Source organism: Aquila chrysaetos, chromosome 3, assembly GCF_900496995.4.
Source record: "Aquila chrysaetos chrysaetos chromosome 3, bAquChr1.4, whole genome shotgun sequence".
NCBI classification, from domain to species: Eukaryota; Metazoa; Chordata; class Aves; order Accipitriformes; family Accipitridae; genus Aquila; species Aquila chrysaetos.
This window is the reverse complement of record NC_044006.1, coordinates 11,906,419-11,924,710: the sequence shown is the minus strand read 5'-3', so window position 1 is coordinate 11,924,710 and position 18,292 is coordinate 11,906,419. Positions and strand designations below refer to the sequence as shown.

The window sequence follows — 18,292 nt, the reverse complement described above, 5'->3', positions numbered from 1 at the left end:
GTGAGCTTTTTGGAATGCAAGGAGCTGAAAATATTGCATCTCGGTTGACTAATAAAAAAAAGCCGTCTTGTTTTGCAAAGGCTCATTGCAAACATCTGCGGGTTGTGGAGTTCCCAAATGGGGGAAGAAACGTCTCCCTGTTGGAGCAGCTCCTGGGGGGAGGATGCAGAGGATGCACAGAGACATTGGGGTGCTCAGGTTTACAAGGCCAGGCAATGATGGGTCTGCAGGGCTCACCTTCCAAAAAAAGGAAGGGGAAGCAAGAGTAGATGTGAAAAGCAGCTGGCAGGAACCAAGAGTAATTGTATGGCTTTGCAAAAAATTGCCATGGCAATTAAAAGTGCATTAAGCTTTTTGGAGGAGAAAGAAGGGAAGAAGAGGTAGGTAAAATGCCCTGGGGCTGGATTGCGGGGTAGCACAGAGGGAGGTATGGACGTCACCAAGTGTGGCCATGGCACAGCTGGGGATCTGCTGCGGGGGCACTGGGGGACGAGCATAAGGGCCAGTGGGGAAAACCAGCTGAGCAAGGAGCCTTGGAGGTAAGTGATGGGGGAAGCTACTTCTGCAGGGTGCCTGAGTGCCAAGTGCTCGCCCCTGTGTCCAGAGGGTGGGGGCTTGGAGCCACAGCAAGGCTGAGCTTGTGCTGGCTTTGCCTTCCTTCTCTGTGCTCACCTGAGGATGCATTCAGCTGGCTAAGGAATAAATGGTGTCCTGTGCTGAAAATGTCCTCTGCGGCATTTTTGACCAGGAATAAATGGTGTCCTGTGCTGAAATGTCCTCTGCAGCGTTTTTGACCAGGTACCAGGCATCTGCAGCCCAGATTTGTCCTTGCTTTTGTGTTCCAGCCCTGGGGTTTCCGTTACAGCCCCAGGGTCTGCAGGGTGTAAACCACTGCCCTAGGTGAGACCCACTCCGGTGGCATCACCGAGCTCTAGTCTAAGACAAAGGACAAAGCACCTGAGATGTCACATCCCGAGGTGTCTAGACTGAGGTTACAGCGGGTTCCTTCCCGGCTGGGTGTGAGTGCCTGGTGACCTGGCCATGGGCTGCGGGGTTTGGTGGCAGCTGCCCACCCCGGGCTCCCCACGAGCCCCGCCGGGGTCAGGAGCTGGTGCTGCCTGGTGCCAGCCCGCCTTCCTCGGGGAGCACAGCCGTGCCTGGCCACCCACAATAGCTGCTTTCTGTCCAATTTCACTGAGGGGTAGAGCTCTCAGAAATATTAAGCTGCTGGAAAACAGGCTTCCTTCCTTAGCTGGTTTGTCACAGCCTTTAGGAAAGTTCCCATATTGGGTCTGGGACCTCATGTCCAGGCTGTGCTTGGCACTGTACGGGCACAGGGAGGGATCTCTGTGCCTCCCACTACCACCAACCTTACCAGTAAGGCACAGCTGAGGAAGGTGGGACGCAGGGAGGGAACGGGGCTTGCCTGGGAATGAGCTGTGGCATTTCTGCAGATCAGCCCATCAGCTGTGACCAGCTCAGGTGGATTGGACCCTTCTCAGACTAAAGAGGTCCTAAGCAGCCTCCCTCCAGCTTTGGCGCTTCCTTGCTCTCACAGAGCAACGTCAGCTCCACGAGTGATGGGTGGGAGAGTCCTGTGCGCACACCAGCAGAAGAGCCTTCGTTCCCCAAAGTGCCACCATCTCTTGTGCAGACCAGGAGCTGCATCCACTCAATCCATGTCACTCCAAAACTCGGCACAGAGGGTGCTGGGGGATCACTTGCACAACAGGTCGGGCAGTCATGGGGCAGAGCCCATACAGGCCACATCTCTGCCCTTGGGGAGTCACAGTCTGGTGGGAGCCAATGCACTTTTTTGGGAGCACAAAAAAACTCCACTGCCTCAGTTTCTCACCTGAGTCTACCTGGCTGTTCCTGCATCACTTCCCCACTGCTGCCAAGCCCATTGAGATCAGGAGAGGCTCAGTTTTCACAAAGCCTCTGGTTTTTTGTGCTATTATTTCAACTCATGCTCTCTTTTCTCATCCCACTGGAGATAATGCAGGGCAGAGGAGCCCCTGGGGCTTGGCCACCCACTCCCTCCCTTTATGTCTTGTTAGGACTTCACTGTGAGCTTTGGTGGTGCCTCTGTAAAATGATGCTCAGTGCTTCTTTGTGTCCCAAAGCTTTCCTAAGGCCATGGCAGAAAAAAAAAAAAACAGGGAGGAAAAAAAAAAAAGGCAGAAAGCCACAATGATGGAGGTGGAGAGGTGATATTGGGCCACAGGCAGGGGCTGCCGGGGTGCAGGGTACCCACACCCTGGGAAGTTGTGGTGCAGGGGAAGGGTGGGGAGGGCTAGAGGCTGGGAGAAATGGAGGGAAAGCCACCACCCTCTGGTGACAGGTCTTCAGAGCCCCCAGGGCTGCACCCAGGAGTGCCAAGGGTGGGTGCAGTAGGCAAGTTAGGCACCCTGAGGTGTATGGCATGGCACCGCAGCAGCATCGGAGGATTTTGCAGGAAGGTGGGTGACATTAGTTGTGTCCCAGCCGGTGCTGCCCTGGTAGGAAACACTGCCTTCCCCTGCTTGCCCAGGGGCACAGGCTGGCTTGTGCAAAAGGTCCTGGTGTCCCAGTTTGGTCCCAGTCCCAGGCTGCACAATGAAATAAACTCACCCAAATTCACTCTTCCAAGTTTGCAGTTATTGAGGGGCAGCTAAAATTATCCCTCAAAATGCCCTAAAACCTTGGGTTCTGGTGAAGCCTCGTTCCTCCCTACAAGCACGACACACCAGCGCCTTCCACATTTCTCCCAGTCGAAACCTGGCCAAGGTGCACCCAGTCTTACATCCAGGAGTAATTAAGCGAGCAACACAGCAATTATCACCCTACCCACTCTTTGTGGTCCTAGTCCATATGACCCTACAGCAATCCCTATGACCCTATGGAGGAGGGAGAAATTAGCATCTGGCATAGGGTCCTTAGCAATATGCTTCCCACTCTGGACTGTTCTCAGCCCAGCCACGGCTGCGTGAGGATGCTCTCCAGCCATTGCAAGGCAGCTTTTAAAGGGCAGATCTCTCCCAGAGCTGTGCGCTCAGCCTCTGCGAGCACCTTTTCCAGAGGGCTCAGTCTCCCCCCCGGGTCCTGAGAGCTGGGGTTTGGTATAGTTTGTGCCCTGAGGGGTTAAACGCTGAGAGATCTGGTCTGGAAAATGAAAGGACTGTCTTTGGAAATTCCAGCTTGGTGGGTTGGGCTGCAGTGGCCTGGCGGGATGGTGGGTTGGAGAAGGAGGGAGGAAGGGTCTCCCTCAGCGCAAGGCAGTTGGCATCTCTGCCAGGAGCTGCTGGAGCAAAGGAGGCGGTTGCAATGAGACACAGCTGCTCCGGCGTGAGAACTGGGAGGTGGCTGGGAGGGCCTCCCCTTGCTCAGGTGAGAGGAAGGAAGCGGTAGGGAGAGGAGGAGCCGGGGTGAGCGAGTTTTCTTGCCGGCAGAGAGCGGCTCCTGGGATTTCTGGGCTGGTTGCCCCAAAGTTGAGGCGGTGCTGAGGTTCAGCAGCTGCCCAGGTAATGGGGAAGGTGCCGGGCAGCTCGCAGCGTGGGGTGGATGGGGAGCGTGGCCGTGCAGGGTGGGCAGGGGTGTGCTGCGTGTGGGGTGGCCCAGCTGGCTGCCACCTAGGAGCAGAGCAGGCTGGTGTTAGCAAAATAGCTGGCTTATTTGGGGAGGCTTTTTAGCTGGAGAGGTGGATGTGAGCTGTGTTGTCTCCATGGGGGAGGGTTGCCCCCTTTGCTAGAGCCGTGTGGTGAAGGGCTGTGATCCTGCCATTTCTGGGGTTGAGGGGTGGGGATGCCCCGTTCCTCTGTAGGGCTTATTTGTTGAATGTGGCTTGGTGTCCTTGAAAACCATTCTCCTGCCCTGTCCACCTATGAATCTCTCTTCAGAGTGTAACTTACTCTTCAGCTCCTTAATGGACCCGCTCCGTCCATGGTGGGGCTGAGAGCTGTGAGAAGTCTGAGCCTCTTCTCTCTGTTCTCTGCCTGTCTGCAGTTGCCCTGGGTGAAACCCACAGGGAGTTAAACTCACTGAGCTGAAAACTATCAGAACCATCCTCTTCCCGCTGCCCCGAGCTCTGGGGCTGAGCACATCCCCAGCAATGTGCAGGCAGATGCTGGGGGAGCAAGCAGCTGCCCATTTAGGCAACGAGGCATGAAGTCCTGCGGGGGGACACTGGCTTTGCAGCGGGGATGTGGCCCTGGCACGAGGCGCTCTGCAGCATGTTTTGCTGGCTGGCTGCAGCGCTGTGTTAAGCCCTTGCACTCTGTTCACTGTGAAGGCGCTGCTCGGTGTGGGGCTGTTCCTGGGGACTCTTTCCAAGCCCCCACCCCAAACCCTATGGGCCGTGCAGGCTTATCTGCCTGGGATTTTCCCGATGCACTTTTTCAGGTCTGTCTCAATGTAGACCCCAGCCAGGAGCCCGTCAGCACTGCCCTGGGAGCATCGGGGTCAGCCCAATTGTTCCTCTTCTCTGAAAATCCCCTCCTCTGCAGCGAGGAGCGCTCTCTTGTTTGCTGCCAGGCCCCGCAGCACAGCGGGGAAGGCAGCTGGAGGGCTGCCCATCCCGGCAGCGATGCTGGGGAAAGCTGGGCTCAGCAGGTTGGTAGGTGGCCCCGTGACCCTGGCCCCGCTCACAGCAGAGCTGATGGAGGCACCGAAGCTTCGGGAACAGGCTAGCGCTTCCCTGCCGTCTCCCCCAGGGAGGATCTGGGCTTTGGGCTTATTCCTGGCAGGGGGGACAGGACATGGAGCAGGGACCAGGTCTCCCCACACAGACCGCCTTCCAGGAGGGATGTCTGGGAACGGGACGGGGCTGAGCTTGTGCAAAACGGATCGGAGAGGCTGGGTGCCTGCTGGGGCAGAGGGCTCATCCAGTGGCACCTGCTTGTCCTCGTCCCTTTGGGTAAGGAACCAACTCTCACCAGCCACCCCATGGGTTGGGTGTGCACTGGGGGCTGTGCTGAGAGCCCCCGGAGACACCATGCCATCGGCTGATCGTGCTGCTGGCACAAGAGGCTTCCTTTAGTTCATCCATGGTCCTTCTGAAGTGGTTATTCTGTGTCCTCATCCTCTCCTTGGGCCAAGGTGGGGTGCAGAGCTGGCAGCTCAGGAAGCTGCGCTCAGCTTCTGTGGTTCCCAGTCTCTGGTGTGATGTGCTGACACCAAGACTGTCGTCCTGCTGATGCTGCTGTCCTGCTGATGCCGAGTGCTGAGCAAACGGAGCAAGGGGCTCCTCTGTCCCAGAGGCTGGGACCAACGCCCAGCACCCCAACATAGACCTGCAAGAAAATACTCTGCGGATTTCAATGTGTTGACCAGGAGGCAGCTGCCAGTGGTGGGCTGCAGGAAGGGGGGCTGCACATAAGCCATTTGGAGCCTGCATGCCATCTCACATGGCTGGAGGCCTGGCTGTGCTGCAAGCCCCAGCGTGGACCACACGAATCTCTGCCTTTGCAGCCATGCCTTTCCTCCAGCGCAGTGGAGGAGAGTTGTCTCGGCTTGGGGAGTGAGAAGCTGGAGGACGTGAGCAGGCAAAAGGATGAGCGGGGAACAGGCAAGGCTTTCCCTCCATGTGTTCTTGCTGATGAAAACCAGGAGCCACACAACCTTGGAGTGCAGCAGTGCCTTGTGAAAACAGTGTTGCAGAGCTGTCCGGGTACCCTCCAGGCAGCAAAGCCCCTTTGCTGGGATTCCCTGGGGAGATCAATAATGGCAGCAGGGGCCAAGACATGGAGACCATGGAGTTCTGGCTTTAACAAGGGCCATGTCTGGCCAATTCAGCAATGCCTAGGTGGGATGCCTTCCCCTCTGGGAAACATTAGATTTGGATTCTGTTCAATGTGAGCATGTGGTGTATGCAGCAGCTCCTCAGACTTCCCACCTCTCTGCCCTGAGGGTTTTTTTTTTTTTAAGGACAGTGCAGAGCAGGAGGTCTCCTGCCAACAAAATTCTTGTTTGAATGGGATGTTGACAGCTCGATTGCCAAGTGTTGTTGTGAGCTAGTATTTGCCTTCCCAAGGGGCAAATGTGATGGTGCATCCCAATAGCAAAGGTCTCTCTCCTCCAAGCTGAATGCGATAACTAGTGCTCTGGCTTCTGTCCTGTTTTCTGGTGCTCACAGAGGCCCTGGATGATCTTCATCAAGGCCCTTCATGTGTTTGCCTCAGTTTCCCTAGAGGCTTACCTGTCCCATTATGGGGCTGTATTTGCAGCTGTGAAATGACTCTCCTAGAGTAAACTCGCATTGCATTTAGTTGCTGGAGCCCTTTTTCACCACCTGAGTCTATTCCTGTCTCTCACTTGCAGTCTCAAACAATGAACTACGTGGGGCAGCTTGCCGAGACCGTCTTTGTCACAGTGAAGGAGCTGTACCGGGGTCTGAATCCCGCCACCCTGACGGGCTGCATCGATGTGGTCGTGGTGAGGCAGCCTGATAACTCCTTCCAGTGCTCCCCTTTTCATGTGCGTTTTGGGAAGCTGGGTGTGCTGCGCTCCAAGGAGAAGGTGGTAAGTGGTGCCTGCCCTGGGATTATGCTTCCTCTCTGGTGTCTCCAGACCTAGGATCTTCCAAAACCCAGAGGTTATGGAAGAACTTTGTTTGGGGAGAATGGGAACCCTGCTGAAAGGGGTGCTTGCTAATTTTTTGGGGGGATGCCCCTGAATGAAACCTGTACTCTTCAAAAGAGGACTGTGCTTCCCAGGAAAGTTGGGAGAGGTCCCTTGCCTCAAAGGCTGGATGGCTGTCAGCCCTCTGAGCAATCCCAACTCATCCCCTCCCTGGGGAAGTGCCTTCCTGTACACTGATGGGTGAGTGGGTTCAGATGGACAGGCTTCTTCTGCCCCTCGCCAGGTTGACATTGAAATCAATGGGGAGCCTGTGGACCTGCATATGAAGCTGGGCGACAATGGAGAGGCCTTCTTTGTCCAGGAGTCGGAGGAGAATGAGGTTGGTGATGAAGAGGTGCTGCTGGTCTGTGTCCTCCTGTGACGACCTGGAAGTGCAGGCTTGAGGTGGAAGGAGCAGGTTTGGATTGCTCTTCTTCCCCACGGTGACTCCATTATCCCTTCTGATGTTTCATGTGTCCAGAAAGGTTCCTGCTTGAAGGGCCTTGCAACCAGTGTAGAGGATCTGAGCATTGGAGCACCCTGAGGGAGCATAGACCAAATATCTGCATCTCAGACTGGCCTCCATCAATGGGCATGGCTGCTGGCCAGCCAGGCAGATATCTCGGAGCTTGGCCTCTTGGGGGATCTTGTGACAGGGATGAGAGTGAGCCAGATGCTGTGGCAGGCTGCCCGCTCCACTGGGAAGCGGTGGGATGAGACTAGTTGTGGCTTCCAGAAATCTTGGCAGCTCTCTCCCAGGCTGATTTGTGGTCGCTGCTAGCTTGGGCTGGGTTTGAGAGCAGGGAGAGGGCTCTAGAGCAGAATCCCATCTGCAGCCTTTGTAATTCTGGTCTTGTGGTGCCATCTCCTGCCTGTCTCTCCTTGCCCATGTTAAAGAAGTCTTTAGCTTGTGGCTGGATAGCCCTACTGGTTTTTTTTATTCACGTGTTGTATGTACAAAACCTTTCTTTATAGGCCTAGCCACAAAACCACCCCCAGGTTGAGGGCTCGGTGGCGTTGGTTGTGCTGGTGGTGTATGTTGCATAGATGAGAGCCATGAGCTGCCAGGCTGGAAAGGAGGGTGCTGGAGCTGAAGGGCTCTTCCCATCCCTGTTGCAGGGCAGCGTCCCCTCCCGCCTCTGCACATCCCCCATCCCCACAGAGCAGAGCCCGGAGGATGCCGCTCAGCCCTCTCATGGGCAGGAGGCCTCCAGTGCTGAAGCGACCCTGCGCAAGAGGAGGCGACGCAGGAGGAAGCCCAAGCGGAAGGAGGTGGTGGACTCCGAGTTAGAAGGCTGCGAGGAGACCAAAAGCGAGATGTCCGTGGAGGAGCCGTGCAAACTGCCAGCCCCAAGGTGAGCTGCTTGGTCTGGGCAGGGTGATGCGGTGGGTCAAGCCTGTAGGTTCACTTGGTGGTGCCCAGCAGTGCTGAAACATGGAGAAAGTGTTTCCAAATTGGACCCTAGCCTCTTGTGGAGTAGAAAGCCAGTGGAAATGGTGAAGTTGGGTATTGCCAGCTTTCCAGGAGAGGAGGCTGGTACCTGAAAGTAGCATAACTGACCTCTTTCCTCCTTTGCAGTGATTCAGTGTATTTCTCCTTTGCTGATCTCCCTGAAGAAGAAACCAGGTCATTGCAGTCCCCAGAGATGCATCCTTACTCTGATGGGGAGCTGGCCTCTCTAGACAGGTAACGGGCAGAGCCAAGGCACTCTGCTCAGCTTTGGTGAGAGCTGGGAATGTGCCTTATGGCTGGGAAGGTGGTAAGGAAAATGGATTTGGGAGTGTCATGAGAGGAGGGTTTTCCTGGCCTGATATGGTGTGGCTGGAGGAGTGCTCAGAGCCCACGAGGGATACTTCTGGCCATGGTTACAGACACAATCAGCCTGTGTGCACAGGGCTCTCCTGCCTCTGCTGCTGAGCTGCTTCTAGACAACCGGTGGCATAGCACTTTGCTTCCTTGGGCCTCAGATTCCTATAGGTCTCACTCATTTGTGATAGTCTTATGGGGCAGAACTGACTCTATGGGAAACCAACCTTACAGGGTTCCTGCGGTAATAGGAAAGCATGGGGCTGTAGGGTAGATGAGGTCCACATTCCCTTCTTTTCTTGTAGCCCCACCCTGAGCCATCCATCTTCTCCCAAAAGTGACTCTGAGCTGGAGATCAGGCCGCAGGAGAGTTTTGCTCTAGGGGCTGAATCCCACATGCAGTGGACCTGGGGAAGGCTCCCTCAGGTGAGTCCCTGCTCTTGCTCTCCTCTAGCAGCTGGTGGGAGGGGGATGTCTGAAAGGCCTGCAGAAAGTAGAGGAGGCTGTGGCCGGGCAGACTTAGAGGTGTTGTCCTCTTCTGCCTGATGCTTTGGGCAACTTCCCGTCCTCAAACCTGTTCTTCTGCTTTCCTTGAGGTGAATAAATCTGAACGAGTTGAACCAGCCAAATCCACAAAGACGATTGCTACAGCAGCAACCACTGTCTCTGCGACACCGGTCCCAGTGGATGAGGCAACCCATCTTGTTGCCAGCTCTGAAGGTTTGGGAGGAGGTTCAAGCCCAGCAGGACCTCAGGGCACACCTTGTTCCTCTGCTGTGTCCGTTGTTGAGCCACTACCCGCACCCCAGGATGGGAATGGCCACCCCAGACTGAAGGACATCCCCAGTGCTGTGGGGGAAGAGAGCTTGTTGGAGGCCTCCTCTGCCCAACAAGAGAAACAGGAGGGAGGCAGGAGTGTTGTGCCAGACGTTCAGCCAGATGTGGAGCCCTTCGAGGGAGCTGCAGGGGGCTTGGAGGCCCCTGAGCCCCAGCTGGAAAGTGAGAGGAGACAAGGTGAGTGGGTGACTAGTGCTGCTGGAAGCAGTGTTTGAGCCCAGAGATGTATCTGACTTGGGTGTAGGGCTGGGTTGTTCATTCAGTGTAACTCCTTCATGACTGCCCTGGGTATTCAAGGTGTGACATGTTTGCTTTACCTTCTCCGTGTGCTACCAGCTCCTTTGCTTTGAAGAGACATTCCTCAGGTTTCCTCCTTTCAGTGTCTGCCCAGCTTCCAAGGAAGGCTTTCTTGCCTCATGTTCCCTGAAGTCTACCCTTGAATGTCTCTGCTTTTGCATACTTAGAAGATTTCTCAGCAGTGTAGACCTTACCTTAACTTGAAGCGTCTGGCAGCACCTGATCTAACGTGTGTTTCATCCCAAGCACACCAAGTCCGGTGGAAAAACACAGAGTGAAGCATGCATATGTCTCCCTTGATGGTGTATTTAAGGACTTTTATGTTGTTAATTGTCCTAACCAATCTTACTCTTCCAGCCAGCATAAATTCAGAACAAAATTGTCTCCCTGAAGAAGACATGCTTGGGATTCCTCATTGTACAAAGAGGGAGATCACAAACTGTTATCTTGCATGGTACTAACTTCAAACAGCACCTTCAGATTGGCATAGCAGAACATAGGCAGGACTTTGGCCTGTCCTTTGTGTCCTCTTGGCAAGTGGTCTTATGCCTGTGCAGGTGTCTTGAGGTACTTTCGTCGCTGTTGATTTAAGGCAGCTTTTCAAGTAGGGAAAGAGATGCTTTCTTTATATGATATATGAATATAATAGCGGAAAATGCTGTTAGCTTTCTTGATAGATGCTGAGGTGGTTGGAAATGTGATTCAGCTAAGCTCTCTTCCCTTCTGTCTGTGCATTGAGGATCCATCAAAAGAAGTCCTCACTTGGGTCCCAGTGATGTTTACCTGGAAGACCTCTCCCAGCTGGATGAGGAGCAGGTGGCTCTCTATTTCCCCAGGAGGTATGGGTTGCCCCAGCTGGCCAAGCTCAGACCTTCTTGAGCAATTCCCTTAGAGCAAAGGATAGAGGTGTGTCTAAAGCTATTGCCTGATGTTGCCACTGTTTCTTCTCTTGCTGGCAGCGACACAGAGCAGAGTTCAAGGCCTGTGGCAGACCCCAGCAACCCCCTGTGTGTCCAGCTGCCATCCGACTTGCCTGCCAACAGCCCCACGGACTCGGACTCTGATTTGATGCCTGCGATTGCCCTGTCGCTGTGCGGAGGCCTGGGGGGCAGCAGGCAGATCTCCCGCGGTAGGTGGGAGGGGAGGGGGAATCTGCTGTCCTGAAATCCATTATGTACACCAGTGGCATGACATAGCCGCTCTCCCACCAGAGAAGTTCATGAAGCACATGGTCTCCTACCAGCAGTTTGCTGAGAATCCGGGACTCATCGATGACCCAAACCTGGTGATACTGATCAACAAGAAGTGAGTGGCCTGCTCTTCCTGTTGCTTCATTCTGAGATGAGCAGTGTGGCCCCTTTGTCCCTACAGAAAAGCTCCTGTAGGAGTGTGACTCCATCCCAGACAGTGATTATACCGCAGTAGTTGTGGGAGGGGACCTTCTGGCCATGCTGCAGGATGGCGATCCGAAAATAGCCCTTGCTCCAGGAGGGGTGGTGATCTCATCTTTCTTGCTTCTTTCAGGTATTACAACTGGGCAGTGGCTGCTCCCATGGTCCTGTCCCTGCAGGCTTTCCAGAGAAACATTCCTGAGGTCAGTGGCACAACATATTTACTGGCCATGCTTCTCAGCAGGGCTTGAAGAGTGTGGTGGGGCTGCAAGAGGCCAAGCTGCCCATCTGGGGCTTTGTGGGCAGTCTGGGGCAGAGCTGAACATCACTCCAGCCCACAAACCCTGAGGTCTGTCCTTTCCCCCTGAGGGACCTCAGGGTGGCTTTTGGGTACCTGGGTACCACTGATACCTGGAGAGCAGAGATTTCCTTGCCAAAAATCTCCTATTCTGATGGTTGTATCTGTGTAAGGGTGGCCAGAGCCAGGGGCCCTGGCAGTCTGGAGGATCTGGGACTGCATGAGCCCGCTCCAGGGCTCTGTAGACCTGGCTGGGGTTGTGTGGAATAAGGCATCCAGATCTTTTTTTTCAAGCTGCATGAAGGTAACTGGTCATTGTACCCTTCACCCCAAAACCACCTCAGCTCACAGTGTGGCAGGAGTCACACATCTTACCCTGTGAATAATCTGGCAAAGGAAACCCTGCCTGGACAAGGGTCTCCTTAGCCTATTGGCAGCTGAGCCTCCCTGGGCTGAGGGCTGACTTCATCCACATTCGCAGAGCACCATTGACCAACTGGTGAAGGAGAAGATGCCCAAGAAAGGCAGCAGGTGGTGGTTCTCCTGGAGGAGGAGAGAGTTCCCAGCAGAGGAGGTGTGTTTGCAGCAGTGGCTGTGACAACTGTGTCCCCAGGGGACAGGTGTCATTCTGGTGGCTGGCAGTGGTGGGTGTAGGAGAGCAGCAGAGTCCTGGGAATGGTCTGAGGCTGAGTATGAGGGCAGCCAGAGGGTCCTGTTGGCAAGGTGACTTCTGAAGTTTGCTGCTCTCCCCTCGAGTCTGTTAATGCCTGAGCAGCAGAACAACACCTGGTAAAGTGGTAACGTGGACCTTGTAATGGTGAGACCTCTTGTCACGTGCCCCTCGTGCCACAGCCCAGGCACCACGTGTGTTTGCTGGTCTCCCTGCCCCACCACAGTACCAGGTTGTGGTTCCTCTTCCCTGAGGCAGTGTCCTTATGATGGCAGGGGGATGTATTGCCACCTCTTTTCTGGTATCGCTGCTCCAAATGGCAGTAAAGCAAAGCAGCTTCTGCTCCTGCCCTTGGCACTGACGTGCTAATGATACTACTCTCTGCCTGCAGCAGCAGTCGAGGCCAGGGAAAGCCAACATGGGGACGCTGCAGCCTGACTCTGCTCAGCAGAGGTGAGTGCCTCCCTCCTAGGTTACCTTTAGGAGTCTGTGCATGCTCCTGATCTCTTCTCCTCCTAAATGACCTGTTATTCCCAATCTACCTAATGTATGAGGTCAGAAAGCTCTGTTAAGGCTCTGGCTGACCCCAGTCCAGCCAAGTTCCTTCATGGCTGCTTCCTGGTGGGTGGGTTGTCCTGGGTTGCCTCCAGACCTCCCCTGGTACTCATGGGGAAAGCCGTGGTCTGCAGAGTAAAGTCAACATGCTCTTCCATTCTTTGTATAGGCAGGAGGAAGAGGGGTCATCCAGTGACGATGAGCCCCTGCACCCCAGGGACGCGTTAGCAATGGATGCCCCTGCACAGAAATCTCTGCCAACCTACAAGAAATCCCTGCGGCTCTCCTCTGAACAAATTGTATGTGCTTTACTCCTCCTTCACTGCCTGCTTCTGTGTGTAGGGGTGAGACAAGCCTTAAACAGGGATTTCTCTACTGCTGACCTCATGTTTTTATAGGGCATCCAAGTATTTCACCCTGGGTGGTCACCCTGTAGAGGCTTGGGGTCTCTGGTCCAGCCAGCTGGCAAGCCTTGGACTGGTGTGAATCAGTGCTGGTATACCACACTTGTTCCCACTTTGCCACAGGGGAGGCTGAAACTGCAGGATGGCCCCAACGAGGTGGCGTTCAGTGTGACGACTCAGTACCAGGGCACGTGCCGCTGTGAGGCCACCATCTACCTGTGGAACTGGGATGACAAGGTGGTGATCTCGGACATCGATGGCACCATCACCAAGTAAAGGGCCCTGCTCCCACCTGTTAGGGGAAAGTATCCTTTCAAGGCTTGCATAAACAGCCAGGAGGGATCACAAACCCCATCGCCTTCCACATACCCACCAGGTTGGATCATCCTAACCTGCTCTCCTTTCTTTATAGGTCGGATGCTCTTGGGCACATCTTGCCGCATCTGGGAAAAGACTGGACTCATCATGGGATTGCTAAGCTCTTCCACAAAATCCACCTGTAGGTATCGCATCAACTGAGGCCAAGGGGAAGCAGGAGGATGATGGAGGAGAGGCTGAGTGGGAGACAGATTCAGGGCTCCTTACTGATGCTGGCCAAAATAGTCTAATTTTCTGCCGCCGGTGATGGTTGATGCTTGCTGTGCTGTCTGGATGATGCTGGGGGGTGAAAGCAGGGGGCGTCCCCTGGGTGCTGGGAGCAGATGCTTGCGTTGCCTTCCCTGGGAGGAGCGTGTGTCAGCGGAGGCTTTGCTGGGGCGATGTAGCTGAGCACTGAAGGAGGTGAAATCTCACAAGATGACACCTGGGAGGCCACAAGCATAGCCGAATACCTTTGGGTCGCTGTGCAGCAGCGGCACGGGGGTCCACCCAGCACCGCCAGCCCCGCGGACCGGTGCCGGTTGCCTCTCTGGGTGCCCACCTACCGCTTCCCATACCCCCGGGGACCGACCCGCCCCGAGGTGCGAGGCTGTCCCCGCACCCGGCGGAGGCTGGCAGCGGGTCCCGGCGGAGCCCGGCCTTCGGCTCCGTCCCTGGCACCTGTGGCCGCTAAGAGGCACTGTGGGCCCGCGGATGGCTCGTCCCGGCCCCGGGGTGGGGGACGCGGGGCTCCCGCTCCCCGGAGGGCTGCGGGTGTGCTGCTGCGGGGCTGGGGCTGCCCTCGCTGCCACCTCGGCTGTCTCCTGCAGCCTCCGAGCCCGCAAAAGCACCGTACCCCCTCTGCCCGAGCTGCCCATCCAGCCGTGCTGGCAGCTTGGGGGTCTGCAGGGGCTGTGTCCAGCTCCCCACAAGCTGCAGGCAGCCCGGTGTGATAAAGGTGCTGGCCTGGGGGGGTCCCATCCGATTGCACGGGTACCAAGCAGCAAAGGGTGCTTCGCAGCCGGGATGGGCGTGCGGCTGCTGGGAAGGGCCTGGAGGGTGATGATACGGGGTCCCCCTCCGGTGCTGCTTCCCAGCAGTGAGGCAGGGGGGGATCTGTCTTAGCCTGAGTCTCAGGGTGAGTGAGTCGCATTGTTTGTGAAGCCACCTTGCTTGCTGAAGGGACGAACAGGGTTTGGGCTTAGGCCAGGTATTGAGCCTCATCCTCCCTCTTCCTCCTCCTCCACCTCAGAGCAGGAGAGGGAGGACACTTTGTCCAGGGCACAGCTCAGAGGGCTTCCCTGTGCTCTCTCTAGGAACGGCTACAAGTTCCTCTACTGCTCAGCCAGAGCGATCGGCATGGCACACATCACCAAAGGCTACCTCAAATGGGTCAACGAGCAAGGCTGTGCCCTCCCCAAGGGCCCCATCCTGCTCGCCCCCAGCAGCCTCTTCTCCGCCTTCCACAGGTACCGCATCCTCTCCTCCTCCCCAGCCCTGCACCTCCTGTGTCCCTGGGGACAGCACCCCCCTTCCCCAGCTCAACACTGAGGGATGTCACAGCCTTAAACTGCTTCTGGCCTCCTTGCTGCAGGATGCCTTCGTAGGAGGCAGCAGGGGAACTGCCTGCCCTCCCTGGAGCTTCACAGCAGACCTCCTGATGCATAAAACCTCTCTTGCCCTTCAAATCACTTCTTTGAGCCCTGACACCCTGGCTGCCCACAGTCCTGGCCAGCTGTTGCCACTCTGACCTCTGCTCTGTGCATGCTTCTTGTGCTGCAGGGAGGTGATTGAGAAGAAGCCAGAGGTGTTCAAGATCGCCTGCTTGATGGACATCCAAAACCTGTTTGCCACAAAGCTGCCCTTCTACGCAGCCTTTGGGAACAGAGCAAATGTGAGTGGGTCTCCTGGGGCAGAGGGAGGGCTCGGGCTGAAGTGGCGGTGGTGCCTTCCTGCAGCTTTCATGGCTCGCTGGCCTTCCTTGGGCAGGATGTCTACGCTTACAAGCAAGTGGGCCTGCCGGAGAGCCGCATATTCACGGTCAACCCCAAGGGAGAGCTGATCCAGGAGCTCACGAAGAACCACAAGTCAACGTAAGCGATGTGCTTGTTCCTCAGCACCTTTGGGTTAACCTGGCTTTGACCCAGAGAAGCATCTCATGGGGTAGAAAAGCAAACAAAACCCCAATGACCCCAATGCAACTTGTTTCTTACCCCCATAGGTATGAGCGGCTGTCAGAGCTGGTGGAGCTGATTTTCCCTCCCCTGGGACAGAGTGGGAGCATCGCTCTGGTGTGTCCAGAGTACAGCCACTTTGCCTACTGGAGACCTCCACTGCCTGCTGTTGACTTGGAGGACTTCTCCTGACCCCGTTACCTGTGGAGACCAGACCCAGGGCTCTCCTGTGTGTCCTCTGCCAGGACTGGATGCTCCAGATGCATTTCCTCCTCCCTGTTTGCTGCTCAGGCATTTTGCACTTCTAATACAGGTCATGTTCTGCACTAGAAACACCCCTTCTCTGGGAGCCAAAGGGGGGTAAGAGGGAGCTCTGACTCTACAAAAACTCCATTTACTAAACGGAAATTCCTATAAGCTCGGTCTTCTCTTAATGTTCTTAACACTTTTAAAGCCTGGCTTTGTTTTTTAAAGGTGGTGATGGGTTACTGTCTAATTTATTGATGAGCCTCTGGCATAGCTATTTCTATCTCCAGTACGACCACTGTTCCCAGACAGTCCAGCTACCTGCAGTTTAGTAGCTGATGGATTGGAGCTGTCCCATGTTTTAACAAATCGTTAAGGTGGATGCAAGCTGCTGGGGTTTTGAGTTTTCTTCACTAATAGTCACTAACAGCAACAATTAATAAATAGCGCCTTAATCCAGGCTGCCTCTTGTCCACTGTAGCCCTGTGAATGGAAGTGGGAGCCAGGCTCTGTGCCACTTTACAAACGTGGTTGAGTTTATCCTGTCCTGCTGAAGTGCCCTGCCAAGGGGGTCTGGTCTTGGTGGAGATGGGAGCAGGACCTACAGCTTCCTTGGACTGTGGAGCAGCTGCACTAGAAGAAGACTCTTTTTATTTTTTTGCCTGCTACCTTCAGGTAATTTTGCAAAATTGATTTAATACAGGAAGCAAACCCTGGCTTTATGTGTGTGTGCATGGGGTGAATCTCTCCTGTGCCAGTAGGCTGCCACGATCTTGTGCTAGAGCAGGAGCTTATTCCTGTGCCCCTGTATTGGAGCGTTCGAGGAAAGCTCAGCTATCCTAAAGCAGGGTTGGGCTGGGACTCAACCAGCCTGTCTCTATGCTGGGTGGGGGATTTCTCTGAAATCTGGTTGCCAGCCTTGCTGGATGTTCAGCCAGCCTGCTGCCCCTGCTCTGGGAGCTCTCAGCTGTAACTACATAAAACAAAACAGGCAGGAGCACTGCTGGGCTCCTTCCTCCGATCTGGCATCCACCTTCTCCTTCCCTGACCGTGGGTGAGAGTGTAAATCATCTCCTAGTCTGCCTGCCTCCGTGCTTTAACTCTAGCTCTGCTTTTCTGAAAGCCACACAAGTCATTTTGATCCTGGGAACCTCAGCAAGAAATACTTTATTTTTTTTCCTTTCCAGTACAAACACTTTTTCAGCTTTTAAAACCTGAACGAATGTACAAGGTTTTAAAAACAACAAAACACAGCCTTTTAACAGGATCAGTTATCAACTGCCTCAGAAAGCTGCCCATGCAAGGACAACTGCATGGGCACCATCTTCCTTCTCTGCAAGCAAAAAAAAAAAAAAAAAAAAAAAAAAAAAAAAATGCCCTATTTTGTACAAAGTTCCTTTCAATTTTTAGAAATGAATAGCTGAGAACTGAAATACAAACTGTCCATAGCTTCAAGTGACTAGTCAGGAATAGTCCAAACATAGCACCATTTTCTGGAAGGTCAGACTTCTTCCTTGTCCTAGTTTTTTTTTATGGCCAGTCCCAGCTCCCTTTGTGCTGGAGGAAGCTGTTGCTGTTCAGCTGCTCTCTAACCCAGCTCTGCCTGGGAAGGGGTGAGCCTGGCCCTTGGCTTAATTTTCTCTTTGGTTGCTGCAGCCTTTTTTCTCCCTGTTGTGAGAGGACGGGGAGGGGGCTTGGGCAGGATGCTCCTGTGGGGCAAGGGCTCCCCGGGCCCATCGCAAAGTGCCAAGGGCTGGCTTGAGACTCCTTCTGTGGGCTGGGGGGGAGGAAATAGATTTTGTTGTCTAAGAGCAGGTTTTGCAGGATGCCCAAAGGCAGCTGGAGGTTGCTCCCCAGCTGGAGAAGTGTCTCAGCAGCTGTAGTGTAGCTCCAAATCAGCAAAGCCCAGAGCAGCAAGAGTGGCTTCTGGTGCTGTGAGCATCCAGCAGCCTGTGAGCTGGCAGGGGTGAGTGAGTGGTGGGAGGCCGGATCCCCTCTCCCTGCTCGTACAGCTGATGGCCCATGCTCCTCTGGCAGGGAAAAGAGCTTTTACTGTATCAGGGTAACATGACGCAGCCAACTGGACTCGGTGATCCCTGTGGTCCTCCTCAGCCTGGAAGCATCTGTTTCAGGGAGCTCATCCAGTTTTTATGGAGGAGAAATGGTGCCCAGATGCATCTCTGCTGGGAGTTGCTGCTGTTTTGTGCTGGTCAGAGCACAGAGCTGCTCCTTTGCGGGACCGGGGGGGAATCGTGGTGCAGAAGAGCAGGGACGGCCTGGTGAGGGTGATGGGCACGAGGTGGGAGCTGAAGGCAAGCTGGTGTGGAAGGGTCCGTGAGCTGCAACGCTGAACTGATAGAAAAATATGTTCCTCTGCTATAAAGTGCCAGACCTGTTAAGATGGAGGCTCTTTAATTTCCTCTTCATCCTTTCTGGTAATGAAGTCCCTGTTGGTTGAGCAGCAGAGGACACCCGTGCTGGGCTCCCCAGGAGAGGTGGGTTTAGTGTGCAACAGCCCACACGGTCCCGTCTCCAGCAAGGCTGGAGTTGCTGAGGAACATGTACAACCTTCTCCAGCCTGTGTGTTTGTGGGAAACTAGAGTCAAGTTGGGTAAATAATTTTTTCGTTCCCAGGCTGAGCTGTGGAGAGGTCTCGAGA

At 54.9% G+C, this 18,292-nt stretch overlaps 1 protein-coding gene across 2 annotated transcripts; it reads left to right on the top strand.

The window, feature by feature from the left end:
* Positions 1-1,363: 1,363 nt before the first annotated feature.
* Positions 1,364-17,063, top strand: LPIN3 (lipin 3). 2 transcript variants are annotated; one of them, XM_030009841.2, is made up of 20 exons: positions 1,364-3,369; positions 6,298-6,498; positions 6,842-6,937; positions 7,717-7,952; positions 8,177-8,284; positions 8,710-8,830; positions 9,001-9,418; positions 10,278-10,377; positions 10,498-10,667; positions 10,750-10,843; positions 11,063-11,132; positions 11,709-11,801; positions 12,292-12,350; positions 12,622-12,751; positions 12,980-13,128; positions 13,269-13,355; positions 14,530-14,682; positions 14,996-15,107; positions 15,203-15,306; positions 15,435-17,063. In XM_030009841.2, exons 1-20 carry the CDS (start codon positions 3,307-3,309, stop codon positions 15,577-15,579), a joined length of 2,709 nt encoding a protein of 902 aa, XP_029865701.1. In that variant the 5' UTR covers positions 1,364-3,306; the 3' UTR covers positions 15,580-17,063. The 2 variants fall into 2 exon arrangements, with proteins under 2 accessions (XP_029865701.1, XP_029865700.1); XM_030009840.2 differs by having other exon boundaries at positions 1,365-3,369; positions 12,289-12,350.
* Positions 17,064-18,292: the final 1,229 nt, after the last annotated feature.